At 48.7% G+C, this 15,039-nt stretch overlaps 1 protein-coding gene across 1 annotated transcript in view; it reads left to right on the forward strand.

The window, feature by feature from the left end:
- Positions 1–15,039, forward strand: part of CRB2 (crumbs cell polarity complex component 2) — a 298,555-nt gene that overhangs the window by 153,119 nt on the left and 130,397 nt on the right. The window contains exon 2 of the mRNA XM_063938516.1: positions 8,244–8,439. Coding sequence (XP_063794586.1) covers positions 8,244–8,439 — 196 coding nt within the window. The remainder of the gene's footprint in view (positions 1–8,243; positions 8,440–15,039) is intronic.

Genomic DNA, 15,039 nt, shown 5'->3' on the forward strand with positions numbered 1-15,039 from the left:
AGGTCCCTGGTATGGGGTGCGTAACTTGAGGGGTATGGTCTGGAAACTGTCTCTCCAGGGGTAGTGGGGGCCATAACTGCAAGGGGCTGCTGATAAAGGTACCTGAGTGAGTTGCTGGCTCCTGCCAGTCGCGTGTCCCTGTGGATCTCATCCCGGTCCCTTTGGTCTGGTGTACGCCAGTCTGCTCCCTGTCGCGCCGGGCTCGGGATGCGGCCTATGTGCGGCTGGGATGGGTGGCTTGGTACTGACGCGGCTTCGTTTCCGCTCCTGGCGCTCGCACTGCTGCTTCTCTCTCTCTCTCCTCCAGCGGGTCTCTGCAGCGGCAACGGTTCTCCGTCCGGCTCCGTCAGAGGCGGCCTCTCTCTTCACCTGCTGCGTCGTGCCGTTCTCCATTCCCGGCTTCACCTTCTCTCTTGGCGCGCGGCTCCCCGTCCGTCCCTGTCTGCAGCGCGTCTCCCTCTCTTGGCGCCTCCCGCCAAAATGCCGCGCTTTTTCCTCTTGCCCTCTGGTCAGCTCCTCCTTCCGCGCCAACTTCTCCTCCAATCCACTGGGCATCAGGGGTTCCCGCTCTCTCCCTCCTGGCTGGAAATTACTGGGTCCTAGTCCTCCCCGTCTCAACTCCCTCCGTGGGCTGTTGCTGGGAAACCGGAGAGGGGATTCTTTAACACTGTCAGCACCTGCCCAGCTGACAGATCTCCTTGGGCAGCACTGGCTGCAGTTAAGGCCATGATGGGATTAGTAGTGGTATCCCAAACGTGGGTACCACACACGTTATACACTTTGCGCTAGGCAGAGCACGTTATACACTTTGTACCAGGTAGATCACATTATACACTTTGTACCAGGTAGAGCACGTTATACACTTTGTAGTTTGTACCAGGTAGATCACATTATACACTTTGTACCAGGTAGAGCACGTTATACACTTTGTACCAGGTAGAGCACGTTATACACTTTGTACCAGGTAGAGCAAGTTATACACTTTGTACCAGGTAGAGCACATTATACACTTTGTACCAGGTAGAGCACGTTATACACACTGTGCCAGGCAGAGCACATTATACACATTGCGCCAGGTAGAGGACTGAGACACACTGCACCAGGTAGAGCACTGAGACACATTGCAGTAACTCCCCCCCCCCCCCCCTCCCCCCAGACAGCGTTGCGGGAACCCCCTACAGCAAGCCCATCCACCACCCCACACACAGCCTGCTGCAGCCCAGGAACACATGCCGCCAGGGGGAGTGGGACTGGGAGACAGACACCGGGCTGGGGGCACAGGGCAGATGTGGAGCGGCACTCACCGTTGTGCTGTGCCGGGTGAGCGGGGCCAGTCTCTTGGTGCTGGAGACAGGGTCAGCGTGCAGCGGGGAGGAGGTGGAGCTGTGCCGGTTGAGCGGGGCCAGCACTGCAGCACAGATTCATGGTGCTGGCGGCGGAGCCCAGGTCAGTGCACAGCACTGCGGTGAGGGGAATTCATACAGTGCCGGACTGACGGGAGACACCGCAGGCTATGATTGGCTGCTTCTCCCCGCTGCATGCTGACCCTGTCTCCGCTGCTACAGGAGGTGATTGGCTGAGGAAACAGCCAGTCACCTCCTGTGTCCTCTGACTGGCTGACTGCTGTTGCTGGGAGACAGGCTTAGGGGGGCGGGCCACATATTTAAATAATAATAATAATAATAATTAAAAACAAATCTCAGATGACGGGTGGGGGTGGGGGCACTGCCACTGGCCAATCATAGCTAACAAAGTGATAGGGGCGTGTCAAAGCAGCACTCCCGAGTCCTAGTAGGTGCCGCTCATAGGGATTTTTTTTAATGGGCTTCTACTGCCTGATGCTTGTCCCCGCCCCCCACTTCCGGCTGTTTCACATTGTTAGCTGGAGGCACTGAGTGCGGTGCCTCAGGAACCAGGGCCGGCTCCGGGGCTTGCGGCGCCCCGGGCGGCTTTAGGGGGCGTGGCTTTGTACAGGGGGCGTGGTCATTTACGCCCCCTGTACAGCTGAATTGATGTGCGGTGCGCGATGACGTCATCGCGCACCGCACAGTAAAGGACCTCTCCAGGAAGGGAAACTAGACGCATACGCGTCTAGTTTCCCTTCCCAGCGGTAGCGGCCGGGGGCAGTGGGCAGCAGGGGGCACACACCAGTAGCGGATCTTGCCCTGGTGCGGCGCCCTCCGGAAGGCGGCGCCCCGGGCAAAAGTACTGCTTGCCCGTGGCAAGATCCACTACTGTCTGGAACACACACAAAACCATTTTTTTAAAGTGTGTTTAAATGATTAAAATAATGTAAAGGCTACAGCAGATACTTATGACACAGAATATGTGTCATAAGTATCTTCTTTGTATCATTTTAATCATTAATGACAGGGGAGGCACTGCCTTCCCTGCCTCCCCTGACTGCACGTCCCTGGGGGGCAGAGCTTTGCAAAGACAGCCAGGCGTGCGCAACAGCCTCCCCTGTGGACATTTTCTCATCTCTATCACTATCTTCTCGTGCATGGGCAGAACGGTGAATGCTGCCCGATCGAAGATAAGCTCCGAGCACGGCAGATGTGCCAACCGCAACTCATCTGGTGATGGTGGGTCGCATTCCATTGTTTTTAAAAAGGTAAGCTTGGGCCGCAAAGTATGCATTGTGGGCCACATCAAGTTTGACACGTTAGATTAATTAGATCAATTACATCCCATTAGATCAATGACATTACAATCACATTAGATCAATGACTGCATATTCATTTACCCACAACTACGAAGAGCCATGAGCAGGAGACTGGTGGTCGTGTGTGGGAAAGGCGATGGGGGGCCCAGTGAGTGCTGGATGGCCGTGGGGGCTGCAGCACAGTTCCCGGGTCCTGCGGCAGCGAGATAGTAGCTGCTCGGGGCCCCCTGGCAGCCTCAGGTGTGTCAGAGCTCACCATGGCAGCATCAGAAACTCTAGCTGTGCTCAGGGTCCTGGTTCTCAAGAAACGCTGGGGCCCCTGAGTGGAGCGCTCGACGGAGTGCGACCACTATGTCCAGCAGTCTGTGTACAAAGTACTGCACTGTGCTGCAGCATGCTCGGGGTGCAGAGGGAGCAGCGGGCCCTGTAGTAGGCATCCCGGGCCCCGTAGCAGTCGCATTCCCCACACCTATGGTAGTTACGCCACTGGGTGCTACAGTCCCATAACAACATCATCATAGGTACTTGCTTCCAACTTATAAACTGCCAACACCAGCATAGATAATTAAAGTGCTTGTATTCACATAACAGCTGCTAACATATTATATTATAAGCATGGTAGCATTAGTAGGCACAGTGCCGTTTCTAAGGCTGGGCCAACCATGCTTTTGCACGGTGCGCAGGCGAGCGGCCATTGTGTATGCACTGTAGGCAGTATTCTATTCGATCTGGCCTGCTGCATAGAATACTGTTAAAACGTCCCTCCCAAAATGGCTGCCGCCTGAGAGGGGACAGCGTTGAAGGATACTAGAAAATGCGGCAGACATATTTTGAGGAACAATTAATAGCCGGAGGGAGGAGGCAGACAACGGCACAGTAATGCCGAGAATTTGGAGGCGGCGGCAGCAGCAGGGGAGGGTGCAGGCTAGCAGCAGCATGAAACAACCCCTGACAAAGAGCAGGACTAGGTACAGTGCCAATTTTAAGGGGCATTATGATTATGCATGCCTTATAAGTGAGGCATGGTGCTAGGGGCATTACTGTGTGGGGCATAATAAGGTGCAAGGGTCATTGCTGTGTGGGGCATAATATGGTGCTAGCGGCATTACTGTTTGGGAAATAATATGGTATAAGGTAGTATTTTCCTTCATGACCAGGCGCATTTCAGCATGACCAGGCCCATTTGCTGCTAGAGCACGCTCCCTGTCGCTATATGAATAAGACGCACAAGCATACTGTGGCCCCCATTTATCAAGCCTTAGAGGATGATAAATAGCACAGTGATAAGAGTACCAACCATCAGCACTGCCATGTTACAGGCTGTGTTTGACAAGTGACAGTTAGTAGCTGATTGGTTGGTACTTCACCACCGTGCTATTTATCACTGTCCAAGGGTTGATAAATGTGGGCATATGCTTATTAAACTTGCTAAAAGCTGAAAATATACTTACCCGCTATACTTTATTGGCCAGATCTCCCCAGGGTCCCCTGGGCATCTGTCCTCCACCTCACGTCTTACCAATTGTCCTCTCTGGAACAAGCCGAACATTTGTTCGTACCCTTTCCCTGTGAACGTCCTATTATCCTGCTAGACCAGTGGTCAGGGAACAGGGATAAATTACCCCAAATGGGGTAAAAATGAAATTCCCGGGGATAATGGATGGTCGCGCTGCCGAGACACAGCCCCGTCCAGCACCGGCCGGCTCGCGATATGACGTGCTCACGTCACACCGCGTTCCCTCCAGCCCGCCCCGCATTGTGCTCCTGGCCACCCTGTGCTGTGTTCCTGGCTGCGGTGTGTGATGTGCTGACGTCACACCGCGCTCCCTCGCACCTGCCTGTCCTGTCCTCCCGCCCGCGGCCCGCCAACCCACACACAGAACTTGAAGTGTTCTGTGGCTGATTGCTGACGGAGTTCCGCAGGATCAGGCAGTGGCCCACATAACAGTGGGAAATTCCCACTGATATTACTGAGGTGAGGATGTTGCCTTCTAAAAGCCGTGCCCCCATTCCTTCCCCCCTCATCCATCTTTCTTACATTCATTCTTTTGTTTTGGGGAGAAAGCGTCAATTAACCCATTCATTGCCAAAGATAATTGGGAAAATAAAAAAAATAAAATTATATATATATATATATATATATATATATATATATATATATATATATATATATATATATATATATACATATATACACACACATATACATATGCACTAGCTGGAGTACCCGGCTAAGAATGTTTGTTTACAAAAATGTATTTAAATATTAAACACACAGTATAAATACCATAGTATAAAAATGCATGGAAAATGTTATACACATCAATAAACTGAAAACTCAATGTGCTGCTGGGGGTCCGTGTTACTTCCACTATATAACTCTCAGTGTGTGGGTTCATGCTACCTCCATTCCCCTCCTCACATCATGTCACTGCTCCTGTCCCATGCAGCCCTGTCATCACTGACATATCATGAATGTCCTGATATACTCTGTGCTGCTGGCTAGAGGTGTGTTACCCCCACAGTGTTTGTTCCCAGAGTGTAAGTCATATGTGTAGCAAGTTTGGGGTAAATTGCTCCAGGCATTCCAGAGTTATGCTGTCTGCTAAAAAAAAACTATGTGCTGCTGCCTCAACCCTAGGGGTGTTAGTGGTGAGTTACCCCCACAGTGTTTGTTCCCAGAGTGTAAGTAATATGTGTAGCAAGTTTGGTGTAAATTGCTCCAGGCATTCCAGAGTTATGCTGTCTGCTGAAAAACTCTGTGCTGCTGCTTCAACCCTACGGGTGTCTTACCCCTACAGTGTTTGTTCCCAGCTTGTAAGTCATATGTGTAGCAAGTTTGTTGTAAATTAGTCTAGGCATTCTGGAGTTATGCTGTCTCCTGAAATTCTCTGTGCTGCTGTCCCACCCGTAGGGCCCACCAAGTTTGTTCCCAGATTGTAAGTCAGATGTTTACCAAGTTTTGTGTAAATTGCTGCAGGCCTTCTACAGTAATGCTGTCTGCTGACGTACTCTGTGCTGCTGTCCCACCCCTAGGGGTGCTAGGGGTGTCTGACCCCCACATTGTTTATTTCCCGAGTGTAAGTCATATGTGTACCCAGTTTGGTGTAAATTGGTCTAGCCATTCGGGAGTTATGCTGTCTCCTTAAATACTCTGTGCCGCTGTCCCACCCCTAAGGGTGATAGGGGTGTTTTCGAGATTGTAAGTAAAATGTGTACCAAGTTTGCTGTAAATTGCTCCAGTTCTTCCACAGTTATGCTGTCTGCTGACATACTCTGTGCTGCTGTTCTACCCCTAGGGGTGCTAACGGTGTTTGACCCCCACATTCTTTTTTTTTCTAGTGTAAGTCATATGTATAGTATACCCAGTTTGTTGTAAACTGGTCTACCCATTTGGGATTTATGTAGTCTCCTGAAATACTCTGTGCCGCTGTGCCACCCCTAGGGGTGCTAGGGTTGTCTAACCCCCACAGAGTTCGTTCCCAGATTGTAAGTGAGATGTGTACCAAGTTTGGTGTAAATCGCTCCAGGCCTTCCATAGTTTTGCTGTCTCCTGAAATACTCTGTGCTGCTGTCCCACCCCTAGGGGTGATATGAGTGTTTAACCCGCACAGAGTTTGTTCCAAGATTTTAAGTCAGATGTGTACCAAGTTTGGTGTAAATTGCTCCAGGTCTTCCACAGTTTTGCTGGCTGCTGACATACTCTGTGCTGCTGTCCCACCCTTAGGGGTGCTCGGGGTATCTGACCCCCATAGTGTTTGTTTCCAGAGTGTAAGTCATATGTGTACCAAGTTTGTTGGAAATTGCTGCAGGCATTCCAGAGTTATGCTGTCTGCTGAAATACTCAGTGCTGCTGGCTCACCACTAAGGGTGCTAGGGGTGTCTTCCTCCCACAGTGTTTGTTGGCAGATTGGAAGGCATATGTGTACCAATTTTTTAGTACATGGGTCCAGCAATTCCGGAGTTATGCTGTCTCCTGATATACTCTGTGCTGCTGTGTGCCCCCCTAGGGGTGCTAGGGATTTCAAATTGTTTTAGTTGCGTCCGCCATGTTTTAATACGCTTGTTTGTAAAATTTCACGATCTTCGCTTGTAAACTGTGGATTTGTATAGAAAGACAGACAGAAGGACAGATTTTCATTTTTTATATAGTAAATATAAATATATATACAGTATATACACAGTATCTCAGAAATGCCATATAAACAGTGATAACCAGTATATATGCACAATAATATATGATTTCCTTCCTTTCAAATCAAGGCGGTAACGTTGGCGTATCTAAATATATTTTGGGGTGTAAAAAAGTTCTCTGACCCCTGTGCTAGACCTATTGTGGATCTTGCTAGATCTTGTAAATGATGCATAGTGGGTGTATACTTTTTTTTCCGTGAAACATTCAGTTCTGAGTGAGATTTTCCTTTAAGCCAAAGTACTTTGTGAAAGAGGTCTATATGAGATTGACTAAAACACATGGGAAAGCATTGTACTGTATACACGACTTTGCAGGTTTTCACCTAGATAAGAGCAGATAGAGCAACCAGTAGAACATGCATGCACTGCAAATAAATGTCCTATAGAAGCATGTATATACTGTAATAGAAAATAATGTATTACAAGGGAATAATGGGGCACTGCTTTGTGATTTGTATTGTGCGTGCGCATCCTAAATTCTGTCCACTATATTTACATAGAGCAACCCAACTGTCACTAATAAGCAGGCAGTTCAGGCACGTAACTGGCATTATACTGCCATCTGCTGTCAGCACATGCACACTTCCATGCTCATTTCTCCAGCATCAAAAGACAATTGTCAGCATTCCTGTATAGTTAGGGCTAAAACACACTACCCGGTTTTTGCCGGCCGGGAAAAAGCCGGACGGCTTTTTCCCGTGCCGGCATTGTAGTTAACAGTGTGAGGGCTAGGGTCCCTTCACACTGCACGGCCCCGGCTTGGCTGCCGGGTTGCAGCCGGGTCTCACCACTGGAAGGTCCGGCGGCCGGGCGGCCGCCGGGCCATCTTTGCAGCCAGTGAACCGTGTGTGCGAAGGGGAGCTTTCACACACCACGGTTTTTCTGAAGCCGTGTCTGATGCTGCGCATGCGCACAGCATCACACACGGCTCAAAGCCGTCCTGTGTGCGAGACTCTTCCGGTTTCTCCCGGATGGCAAAAAGCGGCTTTTTGCCATCTGGGAGAAACCGGCCAGTGTGTTACAGCCCTTAGGGCTGTTTCACACACTCCGGTTCTCTCCGGATGGCAAAAAGCCAGACAACTTTTGTCCGGCTTTTTGCCATCCGGGAGGGTCTTGCCAGCAGCAACACAGCACTAAAAATAAAAACCCGTCGTCTGTGAAAGCGCCCATTCACACACGTAACTCACTGCCTGTAAGGACGGCACGGCCCCAGCACGGCAGCCGGATCTTTCAGTGGATATTTCCGGCTGCGTGAAAATGCCGTCCGGGATTTTGTCGGGCGGCGGAAGCCGGTGCGTGTGTAATAGCCCTTAAGAGTCAGATAATGACTTTTCACCTGTCTTGCACAACCTGCTTAATGCCATCATGTTTTCTTCTGCTGAAGGTGTCAATTGTGAAACAGAGATAGAGGAGTGTCTTTCTAACCCGTGCCAGAATGGAGCCGAGTGCTTGGATCACATTGGCTACTTCTCATGTGAATGTCCAGACGGGTATGAAGGCGAACGCTGCCAGGAAGACACTGATGAGTGCCAAAGTCAGCCGTGTCAGAATGGAGGCATTTGCGTGGATGCCATTAACAGGTTGTCTGATCTAACTACACTTCTCTATTTTACTAGTAAATTGACCCATTTGTTGCCTGTTGTGAACTTTTTATTAAAAGAATAAGATGGGTTGGTAATTGAATAACTGATAAATATAACTGTTATTATTGTTTTCTTTTTCTTTTATTGTTGTTTTTAACTCTCTTTCCCCCCCTGTTCTCTGAGATCTGTCCGCTAGAAATTAGTTACGCTGGGTACACACTAGAGCGTTGCCATGCCGATTTTCTGTTTTGTAGTGTCAAATCGCCTACATTGCTCAGTGTGTGTATGGGTGACTGCGCACTCCCGTGGCCACTAATGACGGACGCTAGGTTTGATGTAGTGCACAGCAAACCTAGCGATATCGCTAGTGACCTTGTTTATGTTTGTGAAAAACTCGTTCTAATGTGTACGCAGAATATGGGCTCTAGGGCATTTGTTCTAAAGTCGGTACTACTCAGCTTTAAAAACTTAGGTCTCTATGTATGTATCTACATAGGAAGAAGTGGTGCATTTCCACTCTTTTTGGAAATTCAATTAGGTGCATGCAGCTTGTGGACAATGAGAGTTGCTGCCAGTGTGTAAACTCCGACAACAGCACCTGAACTCACCCGCTCCCAGCGGCCCCTTCTGGTGCCAGACTCACACATTTTTACTCACATACCTACTGGGCTACGAGGGTCATTCCTAGTTGATCGCTCGCTAGCTAGTTTTAGAAGCCATGCAAACGCTATGCCGCCGCCCACTGAGGAGTGTATTTTAGCTTAGCAGAAGTGCGAATGCTTGTGCAGCCGAGCTCTGCAAAAACAGTTTTTGCAGTTTCAGAGTAGCTCTGAACCTACTCAGCGCTTGCGATCACTTCAGCCTATTCGTGTCCGGATTTGACGTCATACACCCGCCCAGCGAACGCCCAGCCACGCCTGCGTTTTTTCAGACACACCTGCGTTTTTGCAAACACTCCCTGAAAATGGTCAGTTGACACCCAGAAACGCCCCCTTCCTGTCAATCTTCTTGCGGCCGTCAGTGTGAAGGAAAACTTCGCTAGAACCTGTGCACAACCACAAAGAGCTTTGTACCCGTACGTCGCGCGTGCGCATTGCAGGGCATGCGCATAAATGCTGTTTTTTCATCTGATCGCTGCGCTGCGAAAATCGTCAGCGAGCGATCAACTCAGAATGACCCCCTACAAACAAAAATCTGCGAGCCCGGCTGCACCTTTAAGTGTGATATGACACTGCACTTACTTGCGAGTGACAGCTGGTCACACCTAATTGAATACTCCCTTATATATGATTTTGCACAGCTGCCCATCAGAAGCGTAATCAGGGTGCACACATGGAATGATCTTTGAGAGGTCGGCTCTACTTCAAGAAGAGTTGTGTTATATGTAATACCTCAATATTAAATATGCTGGCACACTGCTTCAAAAACAGATCTCTGGTTCCAATGAGAGCCCATCCCTCAGGTGCCAAGCCCTGCTAAGCAAGGGCCTGATTCAAATGCGATCGTAACTTTGATGGTGTGACAACTGAGCCAATTATCAGCAGACTGTGCATGATTTGCGGCCACAGTGTGCACGCACCAAAGTACCTTTGCGATTCCATTCGCAATAAAGAAACAATTGCAGAGTGTGTGACAGTAAGAGTCTATTTGGGAGAGGTAAAAGGGAGTGTCTGTAAAAATGCATGGCACCAGTGTCGCACCTCACTTCGCCATTCTGCATTGTCATGTAGGCACTCATTGAGTCAATGTTCCTCGCATCTGCGTTGCGTTTACGAGGAGTACACAGTTGCTGAGCATGTTGTTATGGCTTCAATGGGCGTCTCTGTTTACTTACGGGTGGCTGCTACACTTGCGATGCCTTGCAGTTTCGTCACTAGAAAAAAAATCAATGCTGCGTTGGCATTGCGACCGCATCTGAGTCAGGCCCAAAATGTCTTCCCTTACAAGTTACATATTTCTTCTTCAGGATCCATGGTCTCAAAAGGGTTAATCCTTAAGCTTGAGTGTGATGCTGGTGGAGACTAGAACTGGCACCAAGCAGTAAGCTTGTGAGCCTCCCAGGATGTACTGGGCTCCTTCCCTTCATACCCGGTTCAGGGGAAATTTAAGGAAAAATTACTTCACAGAAAGGGTAGTGGATAAGTGGAATAGCCTCCCATCAGAGGTGGTAGAGGCTAAGACTGTAGAGCAATTTAAACATGCTTGGGATAGGCATATGAATATCCTTACAAAGAATTAAGGTTCAAAAAGGGTTGAGATTACCTAAAGGATAAAAAAAAAAAAGGGGGCAGACTAGATGGGCCAAGTGGTTCTTATCTGCCGTCAAATTCTATGTTTCTGTGTTTACCCTGCCCCCATGCTCAGGCACAGGTTTTTTTTTCGGTGCCAGCAAGGAGCTGGACACACTGACAGGGGCTGCAGTTTACAGCCCAAGCTTTTATTTGTCTTTATCTTTTTATAACTTTTGATGACTTTTCTAGTGAGATGATATCTCCTGGCAGTTCAAGGGACACCAGAGCTGTCTCTCCTCACCCCCCACTGGGCCGCGCCACCACGAGTGGGTAGGTGATTTCAGCGGGACTCGCACTGCATCTTCCACTAGCAAGAGGCAGAGGCGCCCCAGGACTGCATCCGAACACATGGGGAACAGGTAAGGCATGGTTCCTTCTTGTGGGACCCACGATCTGCGCAGTCCTTATACCGCAGTCCCGGGAGACGGTCCGCGACTGCTGATGTGCTTCCAGTCCATTAAGTGTACTCGCTTATGCACTAGATCACCAGGGCATTAATGTGCACTGGCGCTGCCGACACTTTAATGGCCAGGAGAACCAGTGGTGATTGCACATGGGAGGTCAGCGCTTCCCCAGCAGCACCTCCCCCAGCCAGGGCGCCGTTCCACAGCAGTCTTCCCACCCTGTGCTGCTCCTCTCTCCTCCTTCCTCATAATGAGGCGCTGAGCAGCCATTATACAGAGCTATGCAGGTCTCCAGAGGCGGTGGGCTTGTATACCTCTCCTATAATCAGAGGTTATACAAAATGCTATATTCTGCCAGCCTTATCTAAGCGCTGTGTAGTTGATAATAGTGTCCATTGCAGTTCAAAATTTTTTTTTCGTTGTGTGTGACTTACTGTATGCTAGTGCTGCCGCTTGATTTCACTTTATTTCAACCTGTACATTGTATTCACTTTCCCTGTACTTGTTTTCTCTCTGACCCTAGAATACTAGTGTGTATTAGGTTAACTCTGCCACACTTTACTAAATATTGTATATGTGTGCGCTCATTGTCACATACCGTACCTGTTACACGCTGCTCAATACCATATTGTATGCTTTCACTACTTGCTGTAACCATGTCTAACAAAAACAAGGCAAAATAGGCAGGGGCACCCACTCTGGTAGCATGTAATGCCTGTCACACTGAGGTTTTACCTCAGGATTTATTACATTATGGTCTATGCCCGGGCTGCCTAGTGCCTCCCAGCATTGTACAAGAGCTCCCATGGCCTTCATTTAGAACATTGCTGGCTTAGGCCCAGATTTATCAAGCCTTGGAGAGTGATAAATTGCATGATGATAAAGTACCAACCAATCAGCTCCTAACTGACATTTTTCAAACACTGCCTGTAACATAACAGTTAGGCGCTGATTGGCTGGTACTTTATCACAATGCAATTTATCACTTTCCAAGGCTTGACAAATCTGGGCCTAAGATTGTTGACGGTATAGCTACCCCACGTGTGGTACCCCCTATGGCTATACCCCAACCAGTACAGCGAACAACCTGTGCAGCCCACAATGGCTCCCACTGTAGCTGTCCCACAGCACTTGCAGCCTCCAATGTCTCCCTCTATGGGTTATCAACAGCCATTGCAACCTGTTGATCAGGCCATAGTATCCCCACCCATCCACCCTCAGTGGTTGGATTCATTTTTCAAATCTGTTCAGAGTCTAGCTGCTTCACCTGCTGCCTTTCAAAGCATGATACAAGGGCAGGGCACACTGCTTACACCTACTGTTGCTAAACATACTATACCTTCCTCACAATCCACACCACACTGATTCCAAGTAATCATCAGTACTTGCTGACACAGCTGAGATTTCTGATGCAGAATCTACCTCGGGATGAGGAGGCCCCATCTAAATTTAATGTGTCAGAATTAATCAGGGCGGTAAAATTCTCTCTTCAGCTTGAAGATGCTGAACTGGCCACTACTACTAAAGACCTGCTGCGCAAGCGGCAGAAGGTGGTACTAACTGAGTTTCCACACTCTCTGACCACTTCACTGAAGTTAGAACTGTGGCGCAGAAAACACCTACTAAGAAATTCACGGTACCTAGGAGACTCGGCTCCTTTTACCCGTTACCCACAGAGGATTATGTAAAGTGGGAGAATCCACCTATTGTGTATACTTATGTGACGCACTTACTTAAGAGTTCCATCCTGCCTATCCCAACTGCGTCCTCACTTAAAGAACTGCCGAATAGATAATTGGATGCATGCCTTAAACCAGTGTGCTGTCTTACAGGCGCTACTGCCAGACCAGCTACGGCCACCGAGGTGGGTTGCTAAGGCCACTGAAACATAACCGTTGACCTAGTATGCAGTTTCACATACAATCTGTCCACAGCGCAATTATCCATTATTGCCAACATCATAAATGTGGCCTATTACATTGGTGAAGCTGCTTTCGACATTGCACTGTTATCCACTAAGGCTTCGGCAGTACCCATTGCAGCTCGCCGCATTGTGTGACTCCACTCGTGGAAGGCGAATTCGGACGCCAAAAAAGCCCTCCTATACACGGGCAAGTTCCTGTTTGGACCGGCACTGGACAAGATTTTAGATAAACTAGCGACATCTAAGACAACTCATTTACCTTGGGCTTCTTCTAGGAGTCCGCGAACTTCGTCTTTCTGGTCCTTTCATTCTCAAGGTAAAACCAAGGGTCATTCCTTTCCATGTTCTGATCGCACAGGCAAGGCCTCCAAACCCAGGGCCAAGCAGGCTTGGGAGATAAACCCTCAGCCTGATGGGATGGACCTGCCCCTGGGGGAGGCCAACTTCTTCAGAAAGCCCAAGCATGGAGTCTTATCATGACTGACACCTGGGTCCAAGAAATGGTCTCTCTCGGGTACACTCTCTCCTTCCTGAGGCATCCTCCCAGACAGTACTTCCCAACTATTCAGTCACCGGATCCTGGCAAAGCACAGGCGCTGCAGGGAGTCATTCACTCCTTACTACAATCTGGAGTGGTCATACCTGTTTCATGACATGAACAGGGTCGGGGGTTCTATTCTACAATCATTTTGGTTCAGAAATCAAATGGGTCAGACTGCCCCATTCTGAATTTAAAGCTGTTGAACAAGTACCTCAGAGTACCCAAGTTCCGTATGAAAACTCTCCGCTCCATTGTACTAGAAACGCGACCTGGGGATTATATGGTTTCCCTGGACATCCATGATGTGTACCTGCATGTGCCTATAGCACCCAGTCATCAACAGTTTCTCCGGTTTGCAGCATTTCCAATTCCAGGCCCTACCTTTCGGACTGTCCACAGCTCCCAGGGTGTTCACCAAAATCATGGCAGTGATGGCGGCCCATCTCCAAGGTCACGGGATTCAAATCCTCCCCTTACTTGGACGACCTCCTTCTACTGGCACAATCTCCAAAGATATTAAACCATCATCTCCAGATGAGGTTGTCCGTTCTCCATGCCCACGGTTGGATAATCAACTGGGCCAAATCCTCACTCACCCCTTCTTTTTTTTTTTTACTTTTAAGTTTTTCAGGGAAAAACAAAAAAACATTAAATACAGAACAAAGCCAAAACACCAAACAAAACAACAACAACAAAAAAAGAAAGAAAAAGGTACAGGAAAAATACAGCAAATAATGCAATCTGTGTCACAGTGTCACATAGATAAAGATAATAAGTGTCACGACAATCTCGCAAATTCACATACTAAGCCTCAGTCAGTGCTCCAGCTGCAGCCAGACGGGAGGTATTCCATCTATCCCACTTGCTGAGGTAATGGGGCAGGGTCACTCAAGACCTATGTGTAAACCTCTCATGTCCTGACACCTCATTCACTAGAGCTCGCCAATTGCACACATTAGGGGAAGAAGTAGCAAACCAGTTACGCGCTATAATCACCTTAGCTAAGGTAGTCAGGCAAAGAACATATTTGTATAATGCCGGGCAGTAGGATTCCTCTAAGTCTAGCGCAAACATACACAGTGTAGGGGAAGGGGGGGGGCAGCGTAGGTTCAGTAAGCAGAATGTCCGACCAGACTGCTTCCCAAAAGGCATATACAGTGGGGCACAGCCATAGCAGATGCCAAAAGGTAGCTTCAGGGGCACCACATCTTGGGCAGGTAGTACCAGGCCGTAGACCTGCTTTACATAAAGAAACGGGAGTTCTATAAGTCCTATGTAAAACAAAGAAATAAACCTGCTGGTCCTTGACACACTGAGTAGTATATTTAAGAGAGCACAACACCTGGAGCCATTGGTCATCTGTAAGTGGGCCAATGTCTTGCTCCCACTTAAGTTTAAGTTGGTCAGATATATTCGGGCAGATGTGGGCATTAAGAC

Source organism: Pseudophryne corroboree, chromosome 8, assembly GCF_028390025.1.
Source record: "Pseudophryne corroboree isolate aPseCor3 chromosome 8, aPseCor3.hap2, whole genome shotgun sequence".
In the NCBI taxonomy this organism is placed as follows: domain Eukaryota; kingdom Metazoa; phylum Chordata; class Amphibia; order Anura; family Myobatrachidae; genus Pseudophryne; species Pseudophryne corroboree.